Raw genomic sequence first — 27,382 nt, forward strand, 5'->3', positions numbered from 1 at the left:
GGAACACTTTTGGAGCTGATTTGGAGACTGGCATGTGCTTGGGCAGGATGGTGACTGGGGGTGAGTCTAGCCAGAGCAGTGGGTATTTGCAGTGGTGAGCAGGGGGCACAGTGCAGAGGAAGTGGGTGGCCATGTTGAGGAACTGAATTCCATCCTGTGGTTAGTTTTGAGGGACATTTTGGAGCAAAGGGCCCCCTTATGGATCATTTGGGTTTCTACATGCTGGATGGATTGTGTTAAGGAGGATGACGGGAGATCTAGGAACTTTAGGCCAGAGGCTTTTAGGGATGGCATCAGGAGTGGAAATGGAACCAAAATAGGCATAGCAGCTTGTGAAGAAGGACTTGAGGTTCCAAATGAATGGCCTGGGAGAACAGCCTATAGAATGTTCTAGAATTTGTCCAGTGCTTTCTGAGGTTTTTTTGTGTATATATATATTTTTTTCCAAAAATTATTGTGTAAAGTCAACATATATCAGTTATTACATATTCAAATTTATGTGTGTACAGAGGCACATGGAATCAAGGAAGCTAGATGTCCTCTCACCTCCAGATGGAAGAAAAATTATTTTGTAGTTTGGGGAAAACCCAGGGCATTTTAAGAGCAGTTGGTTTACAGAGAATGAGACGTGAGCCAACCCAGGAAAGAAGTGCTGTGGGCTCTTGGGAAAGATTAGAAACTAACTCAAATTGTGCACCCTCAAGCTGCACCAGTAGATAAGGCAAGGGTCTGGGGGCACACAAGCCCTCTAGGGCTCCCTGCATCCTGTCTTCAGGTCAGCCTCCTCTGGGAATGAATCTGCTATTGAATGGAGGTGAGTGTGATTGCCAGTCCTCTCCAACTCTGTGTGGTGACTTCCTTCCTTTTGTCTGGGTTTAGATGCATCGGGATGACTCTGAGCTTTGAACCCCGGGACCTGCAATTTCAACCTGGTTAACTAAGATGACTTGGCAATTCAGGTGGTGGTAGGGGTGCCTTTGGAGATGCTGTGGGGCAAGAGGTGTGAATCTGTGTCACATGCCGAATGAATTACTTAATTAAGGACTACATTTTTCCCACAAGGTGGACTATTCTTTTCTGCCTTAGGAGTGTTTGCCTCTTAACCTTTTCTCTCCATTAAGGAGGGTTGCTGCTTAACTCTTTATTTGGATAATGATTCCCTTATGCAAAATATAAACTCACATTAATAATTATTTTTCTCTTTCACTAGAGGGCCTGTGACGGATATGTAATGTTCCAAATAAAACATGATCACAGAAAAGTGACTATCTATTTACTCTTCTCACTGGGCTTTCTACTCACTTCTTTGTGATTAACCCTGGTTATTTCCCCAACCCCCAAAATGAACAGATTCCATGCTAGGCCCAGGGTAGATTTAAGATGATTTGGACTCTGTCCCTAAAGAGCTCAGGCTCCTACTGAAGTTAGTTCTTCTTCCCTGTCCGGCACTGGGCTCCAGGCAACTTGGCAAGGAATGAAGCAGGCTCAACTAGGACTCTGAATGTTGGGGTGGATTGCTAGGACTGTGACTCTTAGGGTTTGAGAAGCTTGCCCTTGACATCCAAATCCTTCCCACGGCCTCAACCAATACACACAGCCAGCAAAGTTTATCAGCAGTCACTTTGATTCTCATTCTGGATAAAAGAAAACCAGAATTAGTTGGAAAATATTTCACACCCAATGAATTTACTTTCTCAGACAGGTTATTGAGACCTTGGATCCCATTAAATCCGGAAGCCTGTCATTCACTGATGGATTAATGAATTAAAGGATCAGCGTAATTTGACTTTCTAGGAGAGGTAGTGGTGGATTTCCTCATGTTTGACTAGGTACCAGGGGATGCATTACACTCCAGAATAATCACTTGGGACAAAGAGCAGAAAGGAAGTCATGAGTGAACCATGGTGGTAGGTGCCAGAGCTGTGTGGTTCAGGTGCCACCTGCAGGCTTTCTAAGAGAGCAGCTTCCATCTGTCTGTAATTGTGCTTCAGGTATACCCCACCTGTTCTTTTGGCTGTCTTGTGTTTCTGTCCCAAGTTGCTCTGGGACTCACTTCCACCTCTGAACTGTGCTCTAAATGTGCTTGCTGAGAAGAGCTAGGACGTGCGGAACTGCAGCCACCAAGGCGTCTGAGATGCATGTGCTCTGGGCAGGTGCCTCTGTCCCCGTGTTGGTAAAGATTTTGCTCAGTCAATGCCCACGCAGAGGGTAGCAGCTCCTGGGGCGAGCGAGCACGTGGCATCTGGCTGGGCTGGGCCGATCTTGGCCCTCGCAGCACATGCTCACGGGCTTGCTGGCTTTCCCTTGGCACCGCGTGGCAGCTGGCAGGCTTGTTTCACACCCAGAGGCCATCCCATGTGGTGCTGAGTCTGCACCCCTGGCTGTCTATGGGGCACAGCTGAGCGTGCCACGTAGAAGTTTCCCAGGGTTGGTCGTGGTGAGGTAATCTCAGGGCGATCAAAGGGAACCAGGGATAATTTGCAGGCTCCATCAGGATAGTCCTGTTGTTAGCACAATTAGTTCCATTAGTCCTCCCCAATCATGGAAGGTAAACAGACACTCTTTGAAGTCAGGGAAAACGTCTTTACGAAGAAAGGCAAGGATGAAGTGATCAGCTCCTTTTCTCCAATTATAAATTCTGAACAAGGTTTTAATAACAACTACTACCTGCTGCCTCGGAAGGAGAGGACTAAGAAAAGAGCTGGGGAGACCCTCAGGGGACATCGTGACTCCCACAATGTATATCTATAGCCTGGGGAGTTATCCATCCTTGTGTCCCCCACAGGGACACAGATGGGTGTCAAGGACCCATTCCCCAACTGAGATCTTTAAGAAAACCAGGGCTTGACCTTTGACCACTGTCCAGTGGAGTGTTCACATTGGTTTCCTGTCTCCCTCACCCCTCTCCTCCCTTTGCTTTTCCCTCCTCTTCCTCCTCCTCCTTATCTTTGTATTTTGGAAAATTTCAAATATTCTCAGAAGTAGAGCAGAAAATGACCAACTTTCTAGTTGGTATTTAATTATCCTCACCCCCTCCCTTTGTGTGGTATTTTTTACTTTTTGAGTGTTGCTCATCTGTTCATGAAGGGGTTCCTGGGAGTTCTGATAGAGATTCCTTGTCTCTTCTTCCTTAGAAGTTGAATGGGTCAACAATTTGGGTCTACGTGGAGGATTTCTGAGCCTAGGAAGGAACAGGGCAGAAGTGGTTGGGGGAGATTGGCCAGTGGAACCCTGGAAAAGGCAGAAGAATGTGGCCCATTTGGTGGGCTGGATGGATTCAGCAGTATGCTTTGCCTTTTCATTTTTATTCATTGTTGTTTACAAAGCCACTACCTTTAGCAAACCTGCCAACTCTGGACCCCCCCCCCCCCAGAATTAATGGAGTGGTAATTGTGTCTATTCAGCAGCTATATCAACAGCATCTTCACCTTGCCCCTTTGTCATGTCCTGTTTTAAGCCATGAAGGTACACCTAAGGGACTTGGTGATTCTGCAGTGTAGGAGGAAACTGGGGCAGGGATCTATGCCCCAGCCTTTCACTCCAGTCAAAAGACCAGGGATTTGAGACACCCGTTGTAGACCCGCTCATTTCATCCTGATAGAAGTTTGGAGTTGGGGTGCTTGGTGGTGGAGGATGGGACATGTAGGTACCTTAGAGCAGCTGCAGCAGGCACACAGGCTTCCTGGCCACAGGAAATGTCTTTATGCTAACTTCAAACGTTGGTTCAGTTTTTCTATCTTTTTTTCTCACCACACAAACCCCACCTTGCAAAGCCTTCAGAAAGTTAGTTTGTTGGTGTAAGAAATCAGTGTTATGACTAGATTAAAAACAACTATATTGTGTGTGTGAGTGTATGTGTGTGTGTGTGAGTGTATGTGTGTGTGTTTTAAGAGGATGACATATATATGTCTCTTTTGAAGACAAAAGACTAAAAAAGACAAAAATAAAAACAAAAAGAACAAAAGCCTTTATACTCTGTGTGTCTGGGGCAAGTGTGTGTGTGTGTGTGTGTGTGTGTGTGTGTGTGTTGTTGGTGGTGGTGGTTTGGAGAGAGGAAGGAGGGAAGTCAAAGTAGACTCCACCCAGGGCAGCAGAGGTCAGGCCTCTGTACTGAGGTCTGACATCTGGGCAGCTCTGTCCTCATCTTCCTGATCTCTGTTGGAGGGCATTTGGGGTTAATCCTGATTCCTCCAGTTTCATGAATCAAACTGTAGATCTACATCCCTTATCGAAAACCCACAGGGCCAGATTTGCTTAGAAAGTCAGACATTTTTGAATTTTAGAAGGTTGATAGAGCATATATTTTGTATACCATGCACCCCTTCATGATCATCCTTCATTATCAAATAAATTAATATTTCTATATCACAAATGTGTAAGTATTCACATTAAGTGAAATAAATATAGATAATAAGTATCCTTGTGTTAATTTGGGTCAGCTTTTTTGAAATTGATCTTGATCCAAACTTCAAAAGGACTTTCAGATTTTAAAACTATCTGGCTGTCAGAATTGTGGGTCAGGCATTGTGGATCTGTGCCATCTGTCTGCCCGCACAGATAACCAAATTTATATTTTATGCTAGGACCTTTCCCCTGAACTTCAGATTGGTTTTATCTAGTTCCCAGCTGTGGACATTAAGCCTGTGTTAACCTGCTCCTGATGCCCATGCCCGCCCTGTTCTCTGCCCTGCTCAGTGGGGGGCACGTCCATGTTTTGCTCAGGCCAGAAATCTCTGTGCACTGCCTAACTCTCTTACCCTGTGTGCAAGCCCTCAGCATACCCTTTTGGTTCAAAATATATGCAGACTCTGGCCAATTTCCATGACTGCCAACCTTTCCTCGCCACCTTCCTTCTTGCCTGGATTCTTGTGATGGCCTCCTAAGGGGCCTTCTTGCTTCCTCATTTGTGCCTAAGTTTTGTTCTCCACATGGCATCCTGATGGGTCCTTTTAAAATGGGAGTCACAGCATGCCACTGCTGGGCTCAAACTCTGCTGTGGCCGCTCATGCCACTCAGAGCCATAGAGTATTTGCCACATGCCACCTCTTTGACCTCAGCTCCCACTGCTTCCCCCACTTGGCCCCAGTCATTCCCATCTCCACTGACTCCTGGCAAAGGCTAGGATCTGTCCTATCTCCCAGTCTTTACACTTGCTCCTCTCTCTGCCCCAGATGTGTGCAGGGCTGATCCTTCCAGTAATCAGGAAGGTTTTCCTTGATGACCTGGGATCAATTAACATAGTCTCCAAACCCAGACTTTGAACTTGCTTTTTTTTTTTTTTTTTTGCAAATAAGGCATATAATACTCTAAGTGAAAGACAATCAAAAGCAAAACAAATTAGAAAAGCTCTATTGAGGAAACTGGGTTTCAGTTTCTTCTATACTAAACCAAGCATTGATGGATGGATATAAGGATAGACTTAAAAGTTTTAAAATTTATTTCCCTTTGATGTCCTTGGAAGGCTGAGAACTTCCTTTGTGCTTGGGGAGTGGTTTCTTTCTTCTACTTACTGGGAGCCCTGCCACCTCTTAATTAATTAACAATTGTAAATGGCCCTAAGCACTCTGGGTCTGAGCTCACAGAATCCCTCTCCTGTGGTCTGGAACACATCACAAGTGATAGAACCTTTATCTGCACTGGCCCGGATTCCATGTGGAAATCTAATATCCAGGACAGAAAGCCACACCTAGAAAGCGGCCTTCTGACATGCAGAGCATGAACACACTATTTTCAGATCCCCTTGGCTGTGCACTTCAGCAAGCATCTTCCCTGCTAAGAGGTTGGTGTGGGCTTCGGTGGGGGAAGTCTCATTTACTGTCTGGCTGAGTGAACCTGTTCATTTGTAAAGGCCCAGACATTGTAAGAGTGTAGGAAACAAGCACAGAGTGGATAGCAGGAGTTGCCCATTTTCACAGGGTAGCTAGTCCTGGCTTTTCATATGTAATTTGTACCTGAAAACTTTTGTATTCATTTAGTTACAGAAATCAATTGAACGTTCCAAGATGATCATTAGATTCTGTGGAAAGGTGGACTCCATCCCAGAAATTAAAAAACTGTGCCACACTTCTTAATTACCTCTCCTTTACCATCTTGACACATAAAAGTTTTAAAATTTTGCTACTTTTAAAATTCAGCACAGAGGGTTGAATATCTGATTGAAGGGAAAATATCACTGATTTTGATCTGCTTTATTAATTGCATTTTGATTTCAATGAAATAAGTTTGAGGACTTTGCTTGGTTTTCTTAAAACCAGCATTTTTTCTTTCTTTCTTTTTTTTTCTGTTTTATTGGATGTTCAAGACAATAGGGGAATATATTCCAAAGAATGGCTGTGGAAACCAAGACGGTAGCACTCTGCAGCTAGGTGAGGGGCACTGTATGGTCACTTCATAATGGAAGTATTTGCTTGTCACCTGATCAATGAGTTCTTTGTGGCCATGACAATTTGTTACATGAGAAATAGTTTAGAGGTAACGTATAAAAAACTATGGGGCTGAGTCACCCCACAAAATTGGAGATACATTATCATATAAAGAAGGACATGTGATCAAAGCAAAGGATTTTTAACTTTGTTTATGTTATTTGAAGCTTTTCCTTAGTGTGTTCAAGCTGTACCCCTCTGAGGAATATACCAGCTCCTTAACATCATAATTGGTGATTGGGTTTGAGTGGGGCTGTTACCATTTGACCAGAAAATTACATTTTTAAAGAAATATGCAAATTTAGAAATGACTTCTCATTTTTTAATTCATACCTTAAAGAACTGAAAATTAAGATAAATGAGTTTATTTTTCTTTCTTTTAACTCTGAACAGTTTGCAGAGGTGCTTGAATGGTTGGCTCAATCTTATTGTGTCAGTTTTCTTACCTGCATATGAGGGGATTGAGTTAGATAATGTCCTTATTTATTTTTAACCCCAAAGTTATAGTAGAAAGTAGGAAAAAAATAGAAAGTTTAGAGACTATAGATATATGCACAAAGAAATAGAAATCACACAGTAGGCCACTCCTCTGTAGATAACCATCTTTTCCTTTGTGTGTGCATCTACCCCAAACACATCCTAGGTGTACAAAACTGGATCACAGAATACCTATTCCTTTATGATCTAATTCTCCCACATAATACCATATTGTGATATCATTTCATGTTATTAAATATGATTCTAAAGATTTTTTTTCATGATTATATGGTATCCAATAATTTGAACATTCTACAATTTATTTAAATAGTTTGCTATTACTAAATAATTAGTTTCTAATTTTACACTCTTAAATGCTATAGTGAGCAGACACGTTGGCGCAGGCCTGTAATCCCAGCAGTTCAGGAGGCTGAGGCAGGAGGATTGCAAGTTCAAAGCCAGCCTTAGCAACTTAGCAAGGCACGAAGCAACTCAGGGAGATCCTGTCTCAAAATAAAAAATAAAAATAAAAAGGGCTGGGGATGTGGCTCAGTAGTTAAGTGTCCCTGGGTTCAATTCCTGGTACCAAATAAATAAATAAATAAATAAAATGCTGTATTGATCATCCTTGTAGTTAAATCTTTTTACACATGTGTAATTTGGGATAAGTTCCAGAAGTAGATTTGCAAGGTCAAGGGATTTTTTTTTTGCTATATAATGCCAAAACACTCTTCACAAAATTTGGGCCAATTTATACTTCATCAGCAGTGTGGAGCTGTGTCTGTTTCTCCCTGCTGTCCCCAACACTGCATATTATCCTTTCAGATGACGTGTTTTGGGAATTTCCATTCAAGGTGGCCTTAGAGCAAATGTGTCTGTTTCTTTGGCTGCTTAAAACTCCATCTAAGTAATAGAAAAGGAAGAAGGGTGGCAGGCCCATAGCCACTGAGCAAGCAAAGAGGAAGCCATAGTCACACCACTGCAGTGACTGTCCGGAAAGTGAGAGTAGAGGGCAGGGTGGTGACTGACGGAGCAGACTGGAGTCACCCAGGAGCCTTAGCCCAGAGCAGGGGCAGAGGGTCCTAGAGCCTACCATGAGCCAGTGAGTCTGCAGAGTGGGGCTCCAGGCTGGGGGACTGTGCTTTCCGCAGAGGGTGGGGATGAGCTCTGTGTCTGATGACGAGCATCTGAGGGGGTCTGTTGCTGGAGTCACGTTCACCACTCTCACTGCAGAGGGATCTGGACTCCCAGGGAATAAAACTGGCAGGTTACTTGAAAGACAAATGGCTTGGGGAGAATCAGCAAAGCAGTAGGGGCATCCTTTCTAGAGGAAAGGGGTCTTTCATTCAGGGGTCCCTGCTCTAAGGGCAGCTCCCAGCATCTAACCCTAAGGGCAATTAGGGCTGGTATCCTTAGAAAGGTGTGGTATTCATAAACAAACAAACAAACAAACAAACAAAAATCCCAGAAAGAGAGAGAGAGAGGGGACCACAAAAAAAATAGGAAGGCACTTTTGGAAAGTCATCATATTGTCAGAAATAAATACAGTGGAAGGATTATAAGATAAAGTCAAGGAGATCTCCTAGAATATGGAATAAAAAGATAAAAGAAATGGAAATCTATATTCCATATACCATATGGTAAGAGACCTAAAGATCAATCCAACATCTGCATGAGAGTTTCATAAAAAGAAGAAGGAAAACCAAGAGGCCAGTTTCAATGAATAAATAGAAGAGCATCTCCCACAAGTTATTTCATTCAGCACAATGGATCAGAAAAGACTGCATGACACACATCATCGTGAAATTTTAAAACACAGAGAGTAAAACAGATCTCAAACTTCCAGAGAATGAAAACAAAACAGGCAAACTAAGGGACATACTAAACAGAGCAGGCAAGCAGCCTCAGCCTGTTGTTAGTGTTGATGTTAGAAGCTTTTGATAGATTGTGATTTTTTTTCCTTTTTTGGTACTGGGGATTGAACTCAGGGGCACTCAACCACTGAGCCACATCCCAGCCCTGTTTTGTATTTTATTTAGAGACAGGGTCTCACTGAGTTGCTTAGCACCTTGCCATTGCTGAGGCTGGCTTTGAACTTGTGATCCTCCTGTCTCAGTCTCTCAAGCTGCTGGGATTACAGGTGTGCCCCTCCACGCCCAGCAGGTTGTGATTTTTTTTTAACCTAGAATTTTGTATCTAGCCATATTATCAATTATGTGTGAAGACAGGTGGAAAGGTTTTCGATAAATGGCTTTCTATCCGCTCTTGATCAGTATTTCAATCAGAATGCGCTCTATTAGCAAAACCAAGGGAATGATCCAGAACAAAGAAGATAATGGATTCTAATAACAGTGGCTGCACACAGCTGAGCAGTGAAATGATGTGCAGTTCTATAGCTGTGCAGCACAAGAGGGCAGTGAGGGCGGACGAGGGAGGAGAGGAAGTGAGGGTCTCCAGAAGGGCAAACCCTGAGAGAAAATGACCCTAGGAAAACTTGAAGATCTGAGAAAGGCAACTGGTAGATTGAAAAAGGAATAATCCATTTGAACTTGATGGTAGATCTATAACGCATTGAGTGACATATGGGTTGCCACATTGGGCCCGTGGAAAGTGTATCTAATACAATTTACAAAGGTATCACATGTAAATACTTCTAACTTGTTTTCAGACTTTAGCACCAATGTATACACATGGAATTTAATTCTGATTAGAGAACAGAATGTCAGTGCTGTCAACCTTGAGAATCCAAAGATAAAGACAGATGACAGATCTTTCCTTCCTCCTTTCCCTCTCTTTTCTAATCTTCTGCTCTTCCCTCCCTGTCTCTTCTCTCTTTCTTCCTTTCTCCTTCCCTCCCTCCCTCCCTCCCTCCCTTGTTTCTTTCCTTTCTGATTGAACCCAGCCTCATGTGTGCCAGACAAGCACTTTACCACAGAGCTATATCCTCAGCCCCCAAACTAAAAATTTGTGATGCATTATTATTATCTTTTGGAAAGGGAAGGAGGAAGAAGGTTGTGAGCTGGCCGTGATGGCCCATGCCTGTAATCTTAGCGGCTCGGGAGGCTGAGGCAGGAGGATCGCAAGTTCAAAGCCAGCCTTGTGGACGTGCTAAGCAACTCAGTGAGACCTGTCTCTAAATAAAATACAAAACAGGGCTGGGGATGTGGCTCAGTGGTCAAGAGCCCCTGAGTTCAATCCCTGGTACTGAAAAAAAAAGAAGGTTGTGAGTGAGCTATTCTTCATCTATCTTAGCTGCAGAGCAAGACAGAAATCAGGAAATTGAGGTAAAAACATTTTATTTAGGAGCATGGCAATAACCACCAGCAAATCCCAAGTAGGAATTATTAAAATCAGTTCCCTCTGGGGACCAGTGGGACAGAGAACTATTGCTTATCATCACAGGGAGACATGTAGCTTTTTGATTTCTTAAAACCAAACACATTACAATAGTTAGTTTTGGTTATATTTTAATTACTCAATAACATATAAATACATAGTCCAAAAGAAAATTTGGCTAGTTTTGCAGGCAAAAGAAAACTATTTACCCTGGTTTTGTTTCTTTGCGCACCTAAACCAAGTCAGTTCAAAGTTGATTCTGACTCTTAAATTTCATGCTTCCATAATTTTTATAAAATGGCTCCAACTATATGAAGAGAAGCAATGGCAAATAGGACTTGATGTACAGAATATCGCCATCCAGGAATGGTCCCCGGAGGCCATTTATTCCCCGAGGTTGGGCAGCCTGCATCACATCTGTGCTCAGTCTGAGCTGCCCAGCTGTCTTGCTTGTGGGTTTGGTGTGCTTTAAGCCAGCGTTTCAGGAGGGCTTTGCTTTTGTTGCTCATGTGTCCAAGAAGCAACTCTGTTATCATTATCCACACAGCATGGGCCCCAGGAACAGCTACAATTTGTTCTTTCACAGTCTCCTGGAGCACCTGCTGCTTGCTGGGCAGGTGCCAAGCTCCAGGGTACCAGTCGGGAGTGTTGGGTTTCGCGTTGGAGAGTCCTGCTTCCATCCACACTGCTCTTCTTCAGAGCACGAGAAGGTGGACAAGTTATTTCCATCTCTGATCCTCAGTCTTGTCACCTATGCAGCTCTTAGGAATAAGGATATTCCTCCCTGGCATAGGTAACACATGTAGAGTGCTCAGTAAAGGGTGTTTATCACAACTGTGATGCTCATTATGAATAAAACAATCTCTTTGAGAAACTCAAAGGGCTGGATAACAACGACAATATGTTGGATTTTGAAGGGAGTCATCTTTGTGAGCAGCCATTGGTGAAAGGTTCTGCTAGATTGTGATGTTATCAGACAGAAGAGTCCTGATACAAAGATGACATGTTTGTTGTTGCCAAGTCCTGAGCTGCTAAGTGAGTTTGCCTCTGTTCCATGTGGATTCCTTCAGTTCCACTTGGGCCTCATTATGGATTATCTGCCTTGTGACCATCTCTGGATCAGGAACTGTGGAACCCTCAAGGAGGATGTGGTTTTGCTGTCGAGGTGTTCATGGTTTGGGTGGAAATAATAACAATGACCTGGCAGTTAATGCTGTGGGCAGCAAGCTGTATGTCAGGCACCGCTCCAAGAGCTTTGCCATCTTGTTGAATTTTCCCTATCATCATAGTGACATTCTCAATCTATCAGATGAGGAAATCAAAGCCAGTGCCACACAGCTTATAATAGGAAGAGCTGGGATTTGAACCCCAGTCGACTAGCTTCAAAGCTACTCCTCTCCACCGCTGAGATACACCAGCTTCGCATAAAACATAGGAAATGTAAAATAAAACACACATCCAAATACACCCCGTGAGAGCGACCGTTCCAAAACAAAAAAAGCAAACTGCAAAGTGCAGATTGAGAGCAGGGAGTTTTTCTCTTCTGAATGTCTGGGGGAAGTGGCTACATTTTCCTGCGGTTTGTGCTCATTGCCTCCTCTTAAGGTACACAGTCCTGTCCTGCCATTTCCCACCAAGAAGGTAGAAACACTATCCAGTGACCAGACCGGAGGATGCTTTGTAAACCATTATACACTCTCCACCTTAGGTTTGGCACCTTCTTGTGTTTTCCCTGCTCAGGAGGGCATTTGTGCATGAAGTTGTTTTTTAGCTACCTTCATCATCAGAGAGAGCCATCTCTCTTCAGGACCATTTCTGAGAGCCCCACTGAAGAGAGAAAGCAGGTGCTAACCTGAATTTGCTCCTTCTCCAGCACATTGAAAGGTAGGGTGTGGAACACAGGCCTCTGGTCCAGAAAACATGAGTTTCCCCAGAGATGATGGATGCAACTCAGCTGGTTCTATGACTTCAGCTGGTTCTGATGGTGATGGGAAAGCAATCTGCCAGCCAGATGCCAGGGGGCATTCTATAAGGGGGCGGGGGGGTTGGAAGTTTGAAACAGCTGCCAAGTGAAAGGGACATTTTGTTTTTTTTAAAAAAGGTATTAATTTAAACTTTGTAACAGGTTATCTTGGAACATACTTCTAATTTATTTTTTTTTAATTTATTTATTTTGATAGGAAGGATTGAACTGAGAGGTGCTCTACCCCAAGCTACATCCCCAGCCCTTTTATTATTATTATTATTATTATTATTATTATTATTTTTAAATTATGAGACAAGGTCTCACTGAGTTGCTTAGGTCCTTGCTAAGTTGCTGAGGCTGGCCTCAAAATCGCAATCCTCCTGCTTCAGCCTCCTAATGGTTCAAAAAGGTTAACAATCAGCTTCCTCTCCTGATCTCTCTTGCTCTCATTCTGTAGTGTTTGCCTCTTGAGGCAGCCTCTGTTTCCTATTGATTAGGGCTCCTCCCAGAGACAGTTTGTCTTCAGAACAAGTGTGTGTGTACACCCACATACCCCCATTGCTGAAGAGCAAAACAAACATTTTGTCCCTTGCTTCCCCACCCTGCCACCCCCACTTAGTACACCCCAGAGATAGGTTCTATAATGTCAGTACAGTTTGATCTCTTTCATTCTTTTTCAGGACTTGTATTGTGATGCCTACGATGTACCAAAACTTATCTAAGCAGTCCGACATTCATAAATATTTAGGTCACTGAGGTCATTAAAAAAAAAAAAAAACGTTATAAAGCAGTTGGTCTAATTGTTTTATCTACAAGGAAACACAGATCTACACACAGAGACAGAGTGAAGTAATTCAGTAGACTCTTGAACCTACATTTTGGAAGTGTTTTCCTGCTATTATTGTATTTTGATCACAGCCGACATGAGAAGGTGGCTGAGCTGTGTGCCTGTGAATGTGTTTGCACACGTGGGTGGTTGTGTGAATGTGCGCGCCCACGCGGGTAGGTGTGCATTATGTTGTGTGACAGATGTGCTCTTGAAAAACTCTGAATGAGTCTTTTTATTTTTAAAAATGGAATATGAGATTTTAAATGCTCTGAGGGTGGGAAGATGATCTGTTATTTAAAGGAAACTTGTGGCGGAATCCTTATGTGAAATGAGGACTTCATTTTTTTTTCTTTAAAAAAAAAAGGCTCATTGAGATGTCATTTACATTTAACGAAGTGCAGCTTGTTGCTCTCTGCCAGTGGGTGCATTCACTAAGCACCCTGACAACCAAGGAATAGAATGCTTCTGTCACCTCCCAAAGTGTCCCCTGTGTCTCTTGGTAGTCACGGCTACCTCTGACTCCAGGGGGTCTCCCATGAGCTTTTTGAAATATAAATTAGTCTAGGACATCGCACAAGTGGAATTGGCTTAGCATCCATTTTCTCTGGTGTCTCTAGATCATTTTTTGGTATAATTGACTAAAGTTCCATTCCAGCACTGTTCGCTCATTCATGTACCTGTTGTAGGATGTTTGGGTCACTGACGGTTTGGGGTTGTTAGGAATGAAGCTACTGTGAACCTTTGTGTATAGGTTGATGGCTTCGCAGGTAAATCATCTCCATGATTCACCTGTGCAGATCCAGTTTTTAAATTTATTGAAGTAAAATAAGGCCATTCATTCATTCATTGTGCAATATGCACAAGTACGTATAAGGTCTCTCCTTTGTGCTGAACAGACAGGTCCTGCCCTGCCGGGATATACACTAACACGCATAATGTCTTGGCCCTGCAGCGAAAGGGGTCTGAGAAAGAAATAGTCCTCTTCCCTGCTTTATTTTATGAAAAGTAGTCCATTTCAAGCCTGTTATCAGAGTGGAACCCTAAAAGTATTGCATTACATGTTTACCCTCTGCCTTTTGACCTGTCAGTGCGCTCTACTAATGAAGTAGCAAATTCTTCCCCAAATGAAGAGTCTTTTATTAAATCAGCTGCTAACGTAAAAATCAGCACCACCAGCAGCTGCCACATTTTGGGCCTCCATACTTGCTATGTGAATGTCCCACGCTCTGCTGGCTCACCTCTGCTGTGCCAGGCTGTCTTGGGTTTGCAGTATGCCCAATGTGTGGGAGCAGTGAAGGGGGTGCAGGACTTGGGCCATGGGTCCTCTGCTCTGGGAAAGAATCCCTTAGTCTCTTTTGATGGCTCCTTTTCCACCTCCTCCTTCACTCCCCACCCTCCTCTGAGTGAAAAAGAAAAAGAAACAAACATTCAAAGATCCGGGACCTCAACGGTGGAACAAGGCCAGTGCAAACCTCTCTTTCTCCTTCTTCTCCTTTCTGGATTCTCTTTTTCTGATGCGACTTTGCGTGTCTCCAAGCTTCCTGCCTGAGGACAGCTGGAGAGGGAAGCAAAACTCAAATTGGGTGCGTGTGTCCCCGTGGTCTGTCCTGGGGAAAGGTTTGCTTCGTGGTTTCAGGTGAAAGTTGAGCTTGTGGTTAGGAGGAAGCTTGACTTTGAGTTTCTGGCCTCTCTTCCCTTGAACCCAATGGCCCCTGAAACCCAGGCATGCAGACACCTGTGGATCACTTGGGACTGAGGTTGCACTGAGCAGGCAGCCCGGGGCTCGTGGGCAGGCGAGGCCTTCAGCTTTTGCTCCCTGTTGGCAGAGTTCCCGCCCAGCAGGTGTGGTATGCTGGGAGAAACAGCCAGGAGCTGAGGGTGTGGGTTTAGACCCTGCCCATTACCTCCAGGCTGCGCAGTTCCAGGGGACGCATTCCCAGAGACAGGGTGTGCAAGATGCTCCCTGAACTTGTGCAGCTGGCGTGCCCCTCACGGCACACTGTGGAACAGAGTTGCCAATTACCTTCCTTCATCTCAGCTTTCTCATACGTAGGATGACTCTAAGAACGCTCTGTTGCCTTATAGGTTAATTGTCTGGAATAAATGAACTAAGGTATGTGAAGGGCTTTGAAAATAGTCAGGTACCCTCCACGACTCTAACCTTGGTACTGTATTTGATATTCTCAACATATCTGTAGAGTCACGAGATGTCCTGGAAGAATATGTCATGATATCAACTTGGGGCGAGAAAATAGCCTTTTTTGTTAGGGGCAAGTTGGTTGTAGTAGAAAGAACACTGGACTGAGATGCCCAATATTTGCAGTCTGGGCCTCTGAATAACAAAGGCAGCAGTCATGACTCTTTTGCTGTATGATCTCATTGACCCTCACAATAGCCCAAATGACATGGGACTTGTTACTAGCTCCACATCACAGAATGGCAGTGAGTACAGAGGGTACTTGCTCACTTCAGGCCACCCACGAGTCTACTTTCTCCCACCGCACTCTAACGTTTGCATGCTGAGTGCTCTGCACATGTCTCACATGATCCATTTTGCAGATGAACAAGCTGAGGCTGGTAGAGGCCACTCAGTGGGACACTCAGAAGGGACAACACTGGGCTTCAACTCTGGTCTGATGCCAAAGGCTGTGTTTGTCTCCTTGTGTTTGCCTGCCTGGCTTCTGGCCCTGGATGGAGGGATAGCCAAAGGCATTGTAGCTTGAAATAAGATCATTGTCAAAGAAAACAGAGATGGTAACTTGGAAGACTGTCAAAGAAAGGTACAAGGTCTCAAAAGATTTGATGAATAGGGCTGCGCTGGAACAACTGGGAGGAACCCCGAGCACAGAGCGGGTTCAGAACTAACCCTGGGAATGGCTGGAGGAGGTGGCGGGTCTGCTTTTATGTGTTGCCAGTGCTGGGCACTGTTGCCCATTGACAGCTTTCAGGATTGTGCAAGGGCTGGGCACCTACATTGCTTTATTTATCCAGGCCACATGATCTTGAGTAGAATTTGTGATGAAACCAAGTTGCCCCGTGCTCTTGACCACCCCTTGTGCTCAGCGACCCCTCCAGTCATCACCATGGAGGTCCCGCCTCCCTAGATGGATTTTCAGAGCCTCCTCACTTGGCTGCTGGGGTTTGGCCAGCACTCAGCGGCTATCTGCCCAGGCTGCAAAGCTCTTTGTTGCTTTTGGCATGTTTAATAGCTTAATTTCTATTTTTCTGTCGGGAAATGCAGTTCACCAGCCCCAAGGCAGCAGTAGGGCGCTCGAATGGTTTCTGATTGCTATCTTGAACGTTAATATCCTAATACGTTTGATTGTCAATGACTGGTCCTCCCAGCCACAAGTTCTCACTCCCCTTCTGCAAAGATAGGCTCACTGCCTGCCTCCGGACAGGCCCCGCCACCCATCTCGTTCCTGTGCTGTCCTCCTCCCTGCTTTTCCCAGATAGCATTGTATTTTGCCCATAAAGGCCACAATCGTGGGAAATCTTTGACTTGGAGGATATGAGAAAGTGTTTCATTTTGCTGGCGGGGTTGGGAGGGATGATCTAATCTACGAAAGGCATACATTATTTAAATTCCATACTTTGGGGGCAAGAGGGCCCCTGATAGTTTTGAACTTTGGCAGGGACATGATTCTGGTTTGGCTCTGTTCATTAGGGCCAGTGGTTGGTTTTCCTGTTTGTAATTCAGCGCAGGGGCTGGGTAAGACTTGTGGTGGGGCCAGTACTAGTGGTGAGAGTTATGGGGAACATTTTCTTTACCCATAAACTTAGAATCATGGACTCTTAGGGTGGAAGGGATGAGAAAAGTTATCTCATGGAATCATCAATTTGTTGGTTGGTTCTCATCTGGATCCGAGACTCAGTAAGCAGGTCCAGTGGGATACCTGGGGGCAGTGCAGATCTGCTCACTGCACTCCCTTATTCCTTCTCCAGACAGAGCACCTGAACTCTCACTAGTGGCTTTATTCATGAGACATGGAAGTTCCCTTTAAAAAAAAATGGAAATTCGAGGGAAACCTTAAATGCTCTCAGTCATTAAAGGCAAAGTCTGACAATGGAGTAGGGTTTAAAAGTGATTCTGGATGCCTGGATTTTTTTTGTAGGGTGAGAGAGGTTGGTAGGGGTTCAAGTTCAAGTTCAGTTTCTTTGCCTCAGAGGCACTCACGTGTGGTGCTCATGGTCTAGTGGTGACTGCTTCCCTTCTTCCTTGGGGATGAAGGCTTAGAGGGGTGAATGACCCAGGATGGGTTATGGATGTCCAAACACAGAACCTTTTCCTAAGTTCAGGAATGTGTATTGTGCGTTTCCTGACCAATAGACCATGAGCGCAGGGTGCAGATATGGCTATTATATTGTCTAGCAAGGATGATGGCTATGTGGACACTGTGTTGGTATAACAGGAGCCATGATTAGGACATGTCTGGTGTACTATGGGTAATGAATTCTGACTGTGCATATCTGGAAAGGCTTCAGAGAGGAGGTGATAATTGACTTTGACCTTGAAGGAGGAGGAAGTATCCACCAGACTGCCTTTTCCTAAGTAGCTTGCTAAATGTGTGGCTGCTCCTTGTTGGGGACAATGGGAAAAAAATAAAAGAGGAGGGATAGTGATTCCTGCCCTCCAGAGAATGCACAGCTTGTTGGGGGGAGCGAGCCTGGCACTTATGAACCAATTAGAGCTCTGTGTAGACAGATGGGATTGTGGGGGAGTATGCAGCTAGCCAGGGGACTTGGTGATCCAAGCTTTCCGGAGTACTACTCTCTCTTATGGAGGGCCCAGTTCTGTAAGGAGAGTGCGGACCTTGCACAGATGTCTTAACTTCAAGAGACCCAGCCCTCTGATTTTTCTCTCACCATGTGATTTTATCAGGCTACTTCTGCTGAGCAGAAGTAGTTAGCTGGATTTGAGGCAGGGAGGGAATAAGGTGGGGTAGGGAGAGAAGGTCAATGGTAAGAGGTTAGCAGTATTGACTTTCTCTTTACAACCTTAGTAGAAATCTGGGCTTGCAAAACATATTGTCTAGCCAGCACACAGCTTGAGCGTGTGCAGTCCCCTGGATCTCGCATAAGCATCACACACCCTCCTGAGCCTTTGCTTATGATGTTTCTTCACCTGGAACTTCCTGGCTTTCTTGCTCATCAAGACTTCATAGGCTGCTTTTCTGTACCAGTTTTAGTCTCCTTGGGCCTGTCACCAGTTCTCCGTGCCTCATCACTGAGCTGGTACAGCACTGTTCTCTGCTTCTTAACTCCCTGATGAGGATGTAAATCCTCTGAGTACAGGACTGGTGCCTTTTGCTTCTCTTCCCCTGGAAGCAGTTGGTATAGAATGAAGAACACAAGTTTCTTTGGATGCTCTTGGCATTGAATCTCAGCACTGCCACTCATCTTGGGACCTGGAACCTGGACCACGGTTTCCTTATCTCAAATGAGATATAACACAGGGATTTTCAACCTTTGCATTGGTGCAGCGTTGGACTGGATGATTCTTTGTGGGGACTGTCCAATGCACTGTTAGGTGTTCAGCAGCCTTCCTAGCCTCTACCTTTAGATACCAGTTGTAGCATTCTCTTGCCAGTCACAACAGTCAAAAATATCTCCAGATGTTTGCTAAGTGTTACTTGTAGAGCAGAATCCATCCCAGTTGAGAACCACTTGGAAGATGCTACCTTTGGAGTATGCAGCAGATCTCCTAGTACTGCATCTGGGACACCGTAGAGGTTCAGTCAATGTTGATTCTCTTTCATTCCTAATTCACTGGACACAATGTGGACCGAGGAACTGCTTGGCTCTGTGACTGTAGGATTCAGCAGTTTGGGATGGAAATGTCGTGGAACCCTTGGGTTGCCCACACAAAATGCACTAACCTGCGCTGTGATCTTCTTAATTGCAGATTGATCTGGAGCCAGAAGGAAGAGTATATGTGATCATCGATCTCTCAGGGTCGTCAGGTGAAGGTAGGAGAGTGTGACTTCTCATCTGTGTCCTCTTCCATTGACCCTTTGTCTTCCAGGTCTCTCCCTTCCCTTCTTGGCTGAGACATACCACAGTGATATTTAACTAATTGGCATACTTTAAAGAAAAGGGTATTTTGAAGATGCTACGACTGTGTACCAAAAGGGACCCGCCATCTGTTAACTGGTGGAGCAGAGGGAAGATTTCTGACTTACCAAATGAGGCCAATAAAACAGGCATTTCCGCATGCTGTGTGCAAGGCAGGCTTTGGCGGAGTGGCAGCCTCTCCCAGGAGGCTTCTGTGGGGTTTGTGTGTGTGCCATAGAAGGAAGTAAAACCAGTTGGTCTAACGGTATTCAGAAACGAAACAAATAAGGTGTTAAACGTCAGAATCTTACTTATTTAGAGCACTTATAGATTGTTTTGCAGGTTTTTTTACCTAGCAAAAGCCCAGCTCTTAGAGAGAAATAAGGGGTGAGGGAACAGCTGCTCCTGCTGGCTGATTAGACAGCGTATGGATTTTCTTGGATAGCTGGATTTCAGTCTCTCTTCTTTTTACTTCCTCTTCTTTCTCAATTTTTTTTTTCTTTGCTCACTTAATACCTTTTAAGGGTTTGTGCGGGATGGTGAAGACTGAGCAAACAGGGTAGAAGGAAAGGCTAGAAAATTAAACCTTATTCAGGCAGGAGCAAGGGGATCCTGACCAACTTCAGCTTAGACAAGGATAGGAGTTAGGACTGAAACTCAGTTTGGGGAGCATCTTTCCTGTCGTGCTTTCTCTGGGCAGGGTATAGAACAATTAGTGTTAATAACACAGCAGAGAGATTGGGAGACAGTAACCGTTTCCTCTTTGCAATGTGGAAAAAAAACCTAGGGGCTGTCTTCCAAGTGGAAGGATGGCTACTCAGCTCTCCTAGATGGAAAGCTCTGGCCTTTCACAATATCTCCCCCAGAATCCTGGGGCGTCACAACCTCATACACAGTCTCTAGGTGAGGGATTGGTGCTGAGGGAAGATTATGTAAGCAAATTCAAAGGAGCTGGTGAAATGATCACACTTGAGCGTGGCGACCGATGGGTTTCATTTGGCTAATTAGTTGCCCAGTCTTCAACAGGTGTTCAGAATAATTTGATAATTGTGTACATCTAAGGATGACACTAGAATCTAGTCCTCTTAATAAATCTCAATGATGTGGCACAGTTTTGAAGCTTTAAACATCCTTTGGGTATTGGGCACATACACTTTCTGCTTTTTATTGCAATTACATTTTGGCATTTCCAACTTCCTTTCTTTGCTTTTAGCACTGAACAGCCCAGAATAGAATCTGTTGTAGAAGATTTGAGGATGTAACAATATTTCATATGAAGTTTTAAGACCTCCAAGAGGGCCTAAAGAGAAGTAGAAGGACCACCAACGTGCTTGCCACCCAGGTTAAGAAATAAAGCAATCTAGCTCAGCAAGGTGCTTCATACCTTTAGTCCCAGTCACTTGGGAGGCTGAGGCAGGAGGATTGCTTGAGCTCAGGATCTCAATGCTAGCCTGGGAAATGCAGCAAGACCCTGTCTCAAACAACAACAACAACAACAACAATAAATTAAAAAATAAATATGCCAGACATGGTGGCACACACCTATAATTCCAGCAGCTTGAGAGGCTGAGGCAGGAGGATCGTGAGTTCAAAGCCAGCCTCATCAAAAGTGAGGCGTTAAGCAACTGAGTGACACCTTGTCTCTAAATAAAATACAAAACAGGTCTGGGAATGTGGTTCAGTGGTCAAGTGCTCCTGAGTTCAATCCCTGGTATCAAATAAATAAGTAAATAATAAAATAAAATAAAACAAAGCAACCAGTAGGGTGAAGGCTTGTAGCTGCTTTTAACATCTGTGTAACATAGTGTGTGATAAAATTCACCAGACTTAAGGTTCTTTAGTGACCTCCTAATTGTAGAAACCAGTGAGACATTTGATAGGCAAAAATCAATTCCCTTTTTTCCTTTTATAATCTTAATTAAACATGTATTTCCTGTTCCAAGACGCTGGACAACCCATGGCAGGCTTAGATGATTTTCTTTTTCTTTGAAAAGATTAATGACTTGCAGAATTGTAGAAGGCATTTTTTTCTACATTAGAGGGAAAGGAGATGGACAATGAATGAATAAATAAATCAAAAGCAATGGATTTTTTTTCTTCTTGCTTCTATGGCTTATTGCTTGTGAATAGCCAAAACAATTTTCACTGGGTTAAATTCCGAGTCTATTTTCTTTTTATCTCTTTCATCTAAAGAACATAGAGTTTACTTTAGAAATGCTGACACATGCCAGAATCTGTAAAGTGCTCTGAAGAAAAGAAGATGTGTTTTCACTCTTTTTTCCCCCCCTGCTGTTCCCAGGACTCAGGGTCTTTCCTGTGGGTAATGGATGGACTTGCAGTAATCCTTTTTTTTGAAAATGATGTTGGGCTTTGTATTTTTGGTGCCTACCTGTTTTCCCAGCCCTGTGGCTGGGATTGTGAGGGCTTTTGGTCCAGAGGTGGTTTGGGTTCTGGAAGGGTTGGGAGGGTGAGATAAGGACCTAGAGAACGAGAAACCATGACTTCCCTACCTGGATCACAGGCGAAAGGCCCAGGGGAAACACAGTCATCACAGAGGTCCTGTTGGATTTATAGACTGTAGACACAGGCTCTTGTCAAAGTCCCTTTCTTGAGTGAAAATTCTAATTTTGTTCTGTGGTCAGGGTGAAAAGAGAGTTGAAATGAGACAGAGCTGAAGTCTTCTCTCTCTCTTATTCTGTCTCAAGCCATCCTTTGGTTCCCCTGTGGCCAGTGGTCCGGCTCCATCAATGGAAAAAATGTACTCATAGAAATTGCACAAACTGCACAACACACCCACATTCCAAAGAGCTCAGAGAAATGTGTATGGGTGAGACAGTGCAAATATACCCCCTTCTTCTAGGATATGCTAAAAGATTCTTTCTCTTGCTAACATGCTGTTAGAAAGCCTTGGGTGTCTCCATCCGCTGTAACTGAATATAATGTGATTTCTAACTGTCTAATAAAATTCCACTGCAGGCATGTCCTGTGCAGTTCACCATAATGGGATGTGACCAGGTGTGCTTTCGCTAAACCAGGCAACCTAACCCCAGATGTAGAAGTTCAGGGCAGATGACAGTTAAGGTCATTTCTGGTCATATGATTTTGTCCTTTGGTATAATTTGAATAGACACTTGTCAAGAGCTCATGGCTGAGGGCTGGCTAATTTCTACAGGTACAGGGGTTAAGAGAAGTGGACTTTTTCAAACAGGTACAGGCCTAGAAACTTTACCTATATTATCCCAAGTGGCAAAACTACTCCCAGAATGCCCTTGTGTGAACCCTTATCTCAGGTGCTTCTTAGTGTTTTGCTTTCATCATAGATAAAATCCCATGTCTTCCCCATAAGCATGGTGCTCTGGGGTCACCAGATATTTAAATTAAAGTGTAATTAGCACAGGTAATAGAAACATAAATAGCAATTCTTAAATATGCAAATGATTGTTTCTTGCTGTGTATTCATGTTTTGTACTTTTTTATAGCACGACTTGTGTATGATTTTTTATTCTTTATAATAATATGGCAATTTTTATTGATCACAGGCCTCCAGGTGAAAGATGGTCAGGGCCTGACCCAGGACTTATAGGCTCTCCTTCATGGTGCAGGGTTCATCCGGTGCAGGGTTCCATCCTGGTGCAGGGTTCATCTGGGAGAGTTCTTCAGAGTCTAAACTGACAATAGATATAACAGTAGGTCTCACTGGCATGTTTGGTTCGCCAAATTGTTTCTCCAATAACATGCAGAGGATGCAACTAATTTGAAGAATTTTGAAACATATGCACCACAATCATATGGTTAAATCAAGTTCTAGAGGGACTGTGTGTTGTGGAAGTAGATGATGAGAAGCAGGGACCTGGACTCATCTGCTTCTTGTTTTATCTGTAGCTGCACAGAGCAGACAGCATTCAGTCTACCCTCTGGGAAGGAGCATAGCCTTAGGAGTCCATCAAACCTGGATTTAAATCCTGACTGTTGTGCTTATTAGCTTAGAGCTTCAGATTTCTCACCCATAAAATGGGGATAATAGCACCTGTGACAGGTACTATGGCAGGGTCACTATAAGAACAGTGTCTTAGCCAGGCTGGCACACATCTGTCATCCCAGCTATTTGGGAGACTGAGTCAGGAGGATCGCAAGTTTAAGGTGAGTCTGAGCAACTTGGTGAGACCGTGAATCAAAATTTTTTAAAAAATTTAATAACTAAAAAGGGCTTGGGGTGTAGCCCAGTGGTAGAGCACCCCTGGTTCAATCTCCAGTAGCGCAACCCAAAGGAAGCAGAGGAGAACAGTTCCTTGGCACAGTGCCCTGCAATACAGGAGATGCTCAAGAATGCCTGAAAGCCCTGGAGAAGGGAGGGCAGTGGGTTGGGCATAGTTCTATGCAGTCACCTTGGGACCAGCAGGTGAGGTATTCAAGGAAACAGTTCAGGGGCAGGTTTCTGACTGTGGGCATGTTCATCAGACCCAGGAAGAGGGCAGAATCAAAAAGAGGCAAGCTATGGGACAATAGATCTGTCAGCTTTTTTGCTGAGTTCAGGCCTTGCTGTGTTTTGACTCCATCCTCTCTTTCTTCACCCTTCCCCAAATGAAGAAATTCCCAGAAGGACACTCTCCAGCATTCCTGAGCTTATGTCCTTAGGTCTTCAACGTCAGAAACTTCTCCTTGTTGGAGCCTGACTTATATCCCGGCCTGCTGCGTGCAGACTGAGAGCATGTGGTACCCTTGCTCTCCCAGACCCCAGGGGAAAGCCCTTCATCTCTTTGGAGGCAGTTATTAAACCTGTCTTCTTGAGACTGAATCCATCTAATTCCTTGACTTTTCTGAAGGGATATTTTAGAAATCTCAACACATCTTTGTAGTTCTCTTCTAGACTTTTCTCAAGTTGCACTGAGACAGATGTGATCAAACCAGCTATGGTTCCAGAAAGAGAACATGCATGTCAAGATATAGCTTTACCAAATGCCTGACAGTGTTAGCTCCAGGTGGAGATGGGAAGTTAACAGGGCGAGTGATGTGCCTGAGGCCACAGGGTTGGTTAGGAGGAACTGCTGGGTCCAGACTCCAGGCTAGGGTCCAGGCTCCTGCTCCAGGTTGGGACCCTCATAATGGGTCTGCCAGCACAGTAATGACTGTACCTGTCTGAAAAAGTCCACTTCTCTTAACCCCTGTACCCTGATGCTTTTTTTAGTTTATTTTCTTCAGAAAGCTTTTAACAGAAATATAAAGCTACAGTTCTTAGCTTTTAATCCTAAGGTGACCCCAGGAGTCCCTTTCATAAATAAGCAGGTGTGTTCCCTTAGCGTTGAAGGCTGCCTGATACAGGAAAGGTTGGGTGCTTCTGAGACTCTCTGTAATGTGGGTCCATAACTAAATCCTGATCTGAAACTAGACCTGACTTGATTTCAAGCAGGACAGTGATCTTTCCTACTGACCTTCCCTTCTCATTAAAGCCTCTGGAGTCTGGGTTGACAGGAGGGATCAGAGCCCTGCCCTCCAGCTGGAAGTCTGCCTCTGCCAATGGGCAGGATATATGTAGATAGCATCTCTCAGATTCCTACTTAAACTTCAGTTTATAACAATTCTGTCTCTTTTCTCCTGATTTCTATATTATTGAATCCAGTGCTGTCTGGTTACCAGGCAGTTAAAAGGAACCATTTGTTTAAGTGAACAATAGTCACCAATGTCCTTGAACCAATGTGCCCAGCTTGTTGTCTTGCTGGGTTTGGGGGGATGGAAAGCAGGAAGATAAGTGGAAAATGAGAGCTGGCACTCACAAGAATCATAAAACATGGTGCTTGCCTTCAAGGAACTTGCAATTCCATGAGGAATCCAGGACTCACAGGAACAAAGTATCAGAGAGCAATGCAAGACGATGTCCGTAAGTTGGAACTGGAATCCAGGAAGACTTCCAGGAAGAGGCAGGGCTTGGATTGGAAATGCAAAGAGAGGCTGGGTAATCATGGAAGAAATGGAGAGGCCATTCTGAGTGGAGGGACTCCTGTCTCATCATCCGAGATAACTTGAAGGCTCTTGTTTTTAGGAATGGCTGGTAGACATGATAAATTAAATAGATGGAATGTGTGCAAACAAAGACAGCCATCGGTGTTGCAGGCAGGAAATTTCATGCTGGGAAAGCAAGCAAATGAAATGCCATAAATGATTAATCTGTGTTTGAAGGCAGTTGTTCTGGGTGTAACTTCTTGGTCAAAGCCTCTCTCCTATCCAGTTTCCAAAGGAGGAGAAGTGTTCCAGGTCGAAGTCGATCAAGCCTAGGACGTTGGGTGGAGCACCTGTTACAGGAATGGCACTGAGGTGTTTAGAAGGTCAAGCCCAGGCATCTCTTCTGGCCTTTTCTTGGGGTGATCTTTCTCTGCCCCCTTAGCAACTCCATAGAGTCCCTATCCCAGCATTCTCCTCTTCGGGGGTCTTTCTAAGGAGTCCCTAAATCAAGCCTGGATACTCCTGTGCATTCTCCTTTCAAGTTCTGTCCAGTCTCTAATAAGAAACATGACCTGAGAGGTGAAGGAGAATTTCCAGATCCCCAAGCAGGGAACTTCAGTACCAGGCACCAGCTCCAAGGTGCTGATCCATCTCTCTGTGATGTGCTTTAGGCAAGGGATTCTGGTCCTGTTCACCCCACAGGCCTGCCAGACATCCATGGATATGTCAGCTTCTCTAGTAGTACATGGAAACAGAAAACAAGAAAATTAAAAATGCAGATGTTCAATAATATGGATCTTACAGTATGTACGATCTTACAATAGGTACCCCACATTCCCTTACCCACCTCCAGCCCAGTATAACTGCTTGTTGCCACTGGTACTCAAACACTGCGAGCAGATCCTCCAGTCTCCACATTTGGGGCTCCCTCCTTGTCTTGATGGAATAAATGTTTATTCCTAGAAGTGACCATAGGCACCAGATGAGACATGGGGAGCCAGCTTGGAAACAGTGAGCACCAAGCCCCTGTCAAGGAGTTTATAATGTTACAAAGAGACATTGCTAAAATGCTTGATGAGCAATAAGCCAAGAAACTCTCATTTCCTTCCAAATAGCCTCTAGATGCACAGCAGTTCCTCTGAAATGAATCATCCATGGTTAACAACACCAAATGCCAACCATTAGCAGATGAAAAACAGAATTGAATCAGGAGTGTTTGGAGAGCAGAGCTCTTTATGATCACTGCTAGGGCCTCCTTCCCGCCTGCCATTATGGGAGCATGAATATATATTTTCTGTTGACTGCATGCCTGTTTTACTAATGAAGTAATTGAAGAAGGAATAGTCATGTGGAAGAAATAAGCTTGTAGAAAGGGTGGGTTTATAACAGACCTGTTGTCAGGACGTGGGCCCCGGGTTTCCCTCATACTGTCTCTGTTGTCTTATTATATATCATTTCTGCATCTTTGACAGAATATTGTTTTGGGAAATTCATGTTTGCAGGTCAGATCATATTTGGCCAAAGTGGCCTATAATTTAATCTTTTACCATTGTTAATGTCCTCATGATTTGGCTTAAAAGAAAGGGGTATTTCCATTCATCTAACCTAATTTAGAGAGTTGTCTTTCAGTACCAATTATTCTATTCTTTTATCTACTGAAAATTGGACAGTGCTGACAGTTGTATTGATGTTCCTTATTACCTAGCTTTGTTGAAACATTCACATTTTCACAATCAAGTGCATTCACCATCATCAATCAAGGGGCTAACATTGGTCCTTCATTGCAAACCTTTGGTGTGAGCTTATGTAAACCGTGGAAAGGGTATATACATGCCCAGGTGCACACAGGTGAGAAAAAATGTCTCTGAATGGTTTATTCTGCCTCCCCTCCATCCTCAATTCCTTCATGGAAGAGCTGCTTGTTTTCTTATCTGATTTATACAAGATCCTAGAGGCATAGAGGTAATAATGAACATGGTCCCTGCTCTCAAGATGCTGGTAGAAGGAGGCAAACAATAGGCCACTAAACACAGTAGTGTGTTTAAGCTGTTTGGTGTTACATGTGCTTGCAGTGGGGCCACCAAGAAGACTCCTTTCCACTTGAGGGTTCTCCCTGGGGTGGGCAGTCAGTAAATAACACTAATACTCATCCCACAGGGTCCCATTGGAGCCACACAACAATCCTGAACAAGTAGTGATAGCTATCCTTTTTTCCACTGAATCAGAGCTACTGCCCACCAGTGATCCATCCAATGAGAAGAGCAAATAAAGGAGGGTTAGGACTTGGTTAATCAAAATGAACTTTTCAGAAATACATTTGATTTATGTTTTCACTCACTCATTCATTCATTCATTTATCAG

At 44.1% G+C, this 27,382-nt stretch overlaps 1 protein-coding gene across 1 annotated transcript in view; it reads left to right on the plus strand.

The window, feature by feature from the left end:
- Positions 1-27,382, plus strand: part of Prkce (protein kinase C epsilon) — a 487,170-nt gene that overhangs the window by 158,318 nt on the left and 301,470 nt on the right. Inside the window, exon 2 of the mRNA XM_027934598.2 lies at positions 18,936-18,999. Coding sequence (XP_027790399.1) covers positions 18,936-18,999 — 64 coding nt within the window. The remainder of the gene's footprint in view (positions 1-18,935; positions 19,000-27,382) is intronic.

This window comes from Marmota flaviventris, chromosome 14, assembly GCF_047511675.1.
Source record: "Marmota flaviventris isolate mMarFla1 chromosome 14, mMarFla1.hap1, whole genome shotgun sequence".
Lineage (NCBI taxonomy): Eukaryota > Metazoa > Chordata > Mammalia > Rodentia > Sciuridae > Marmota > Marmota flaviventris.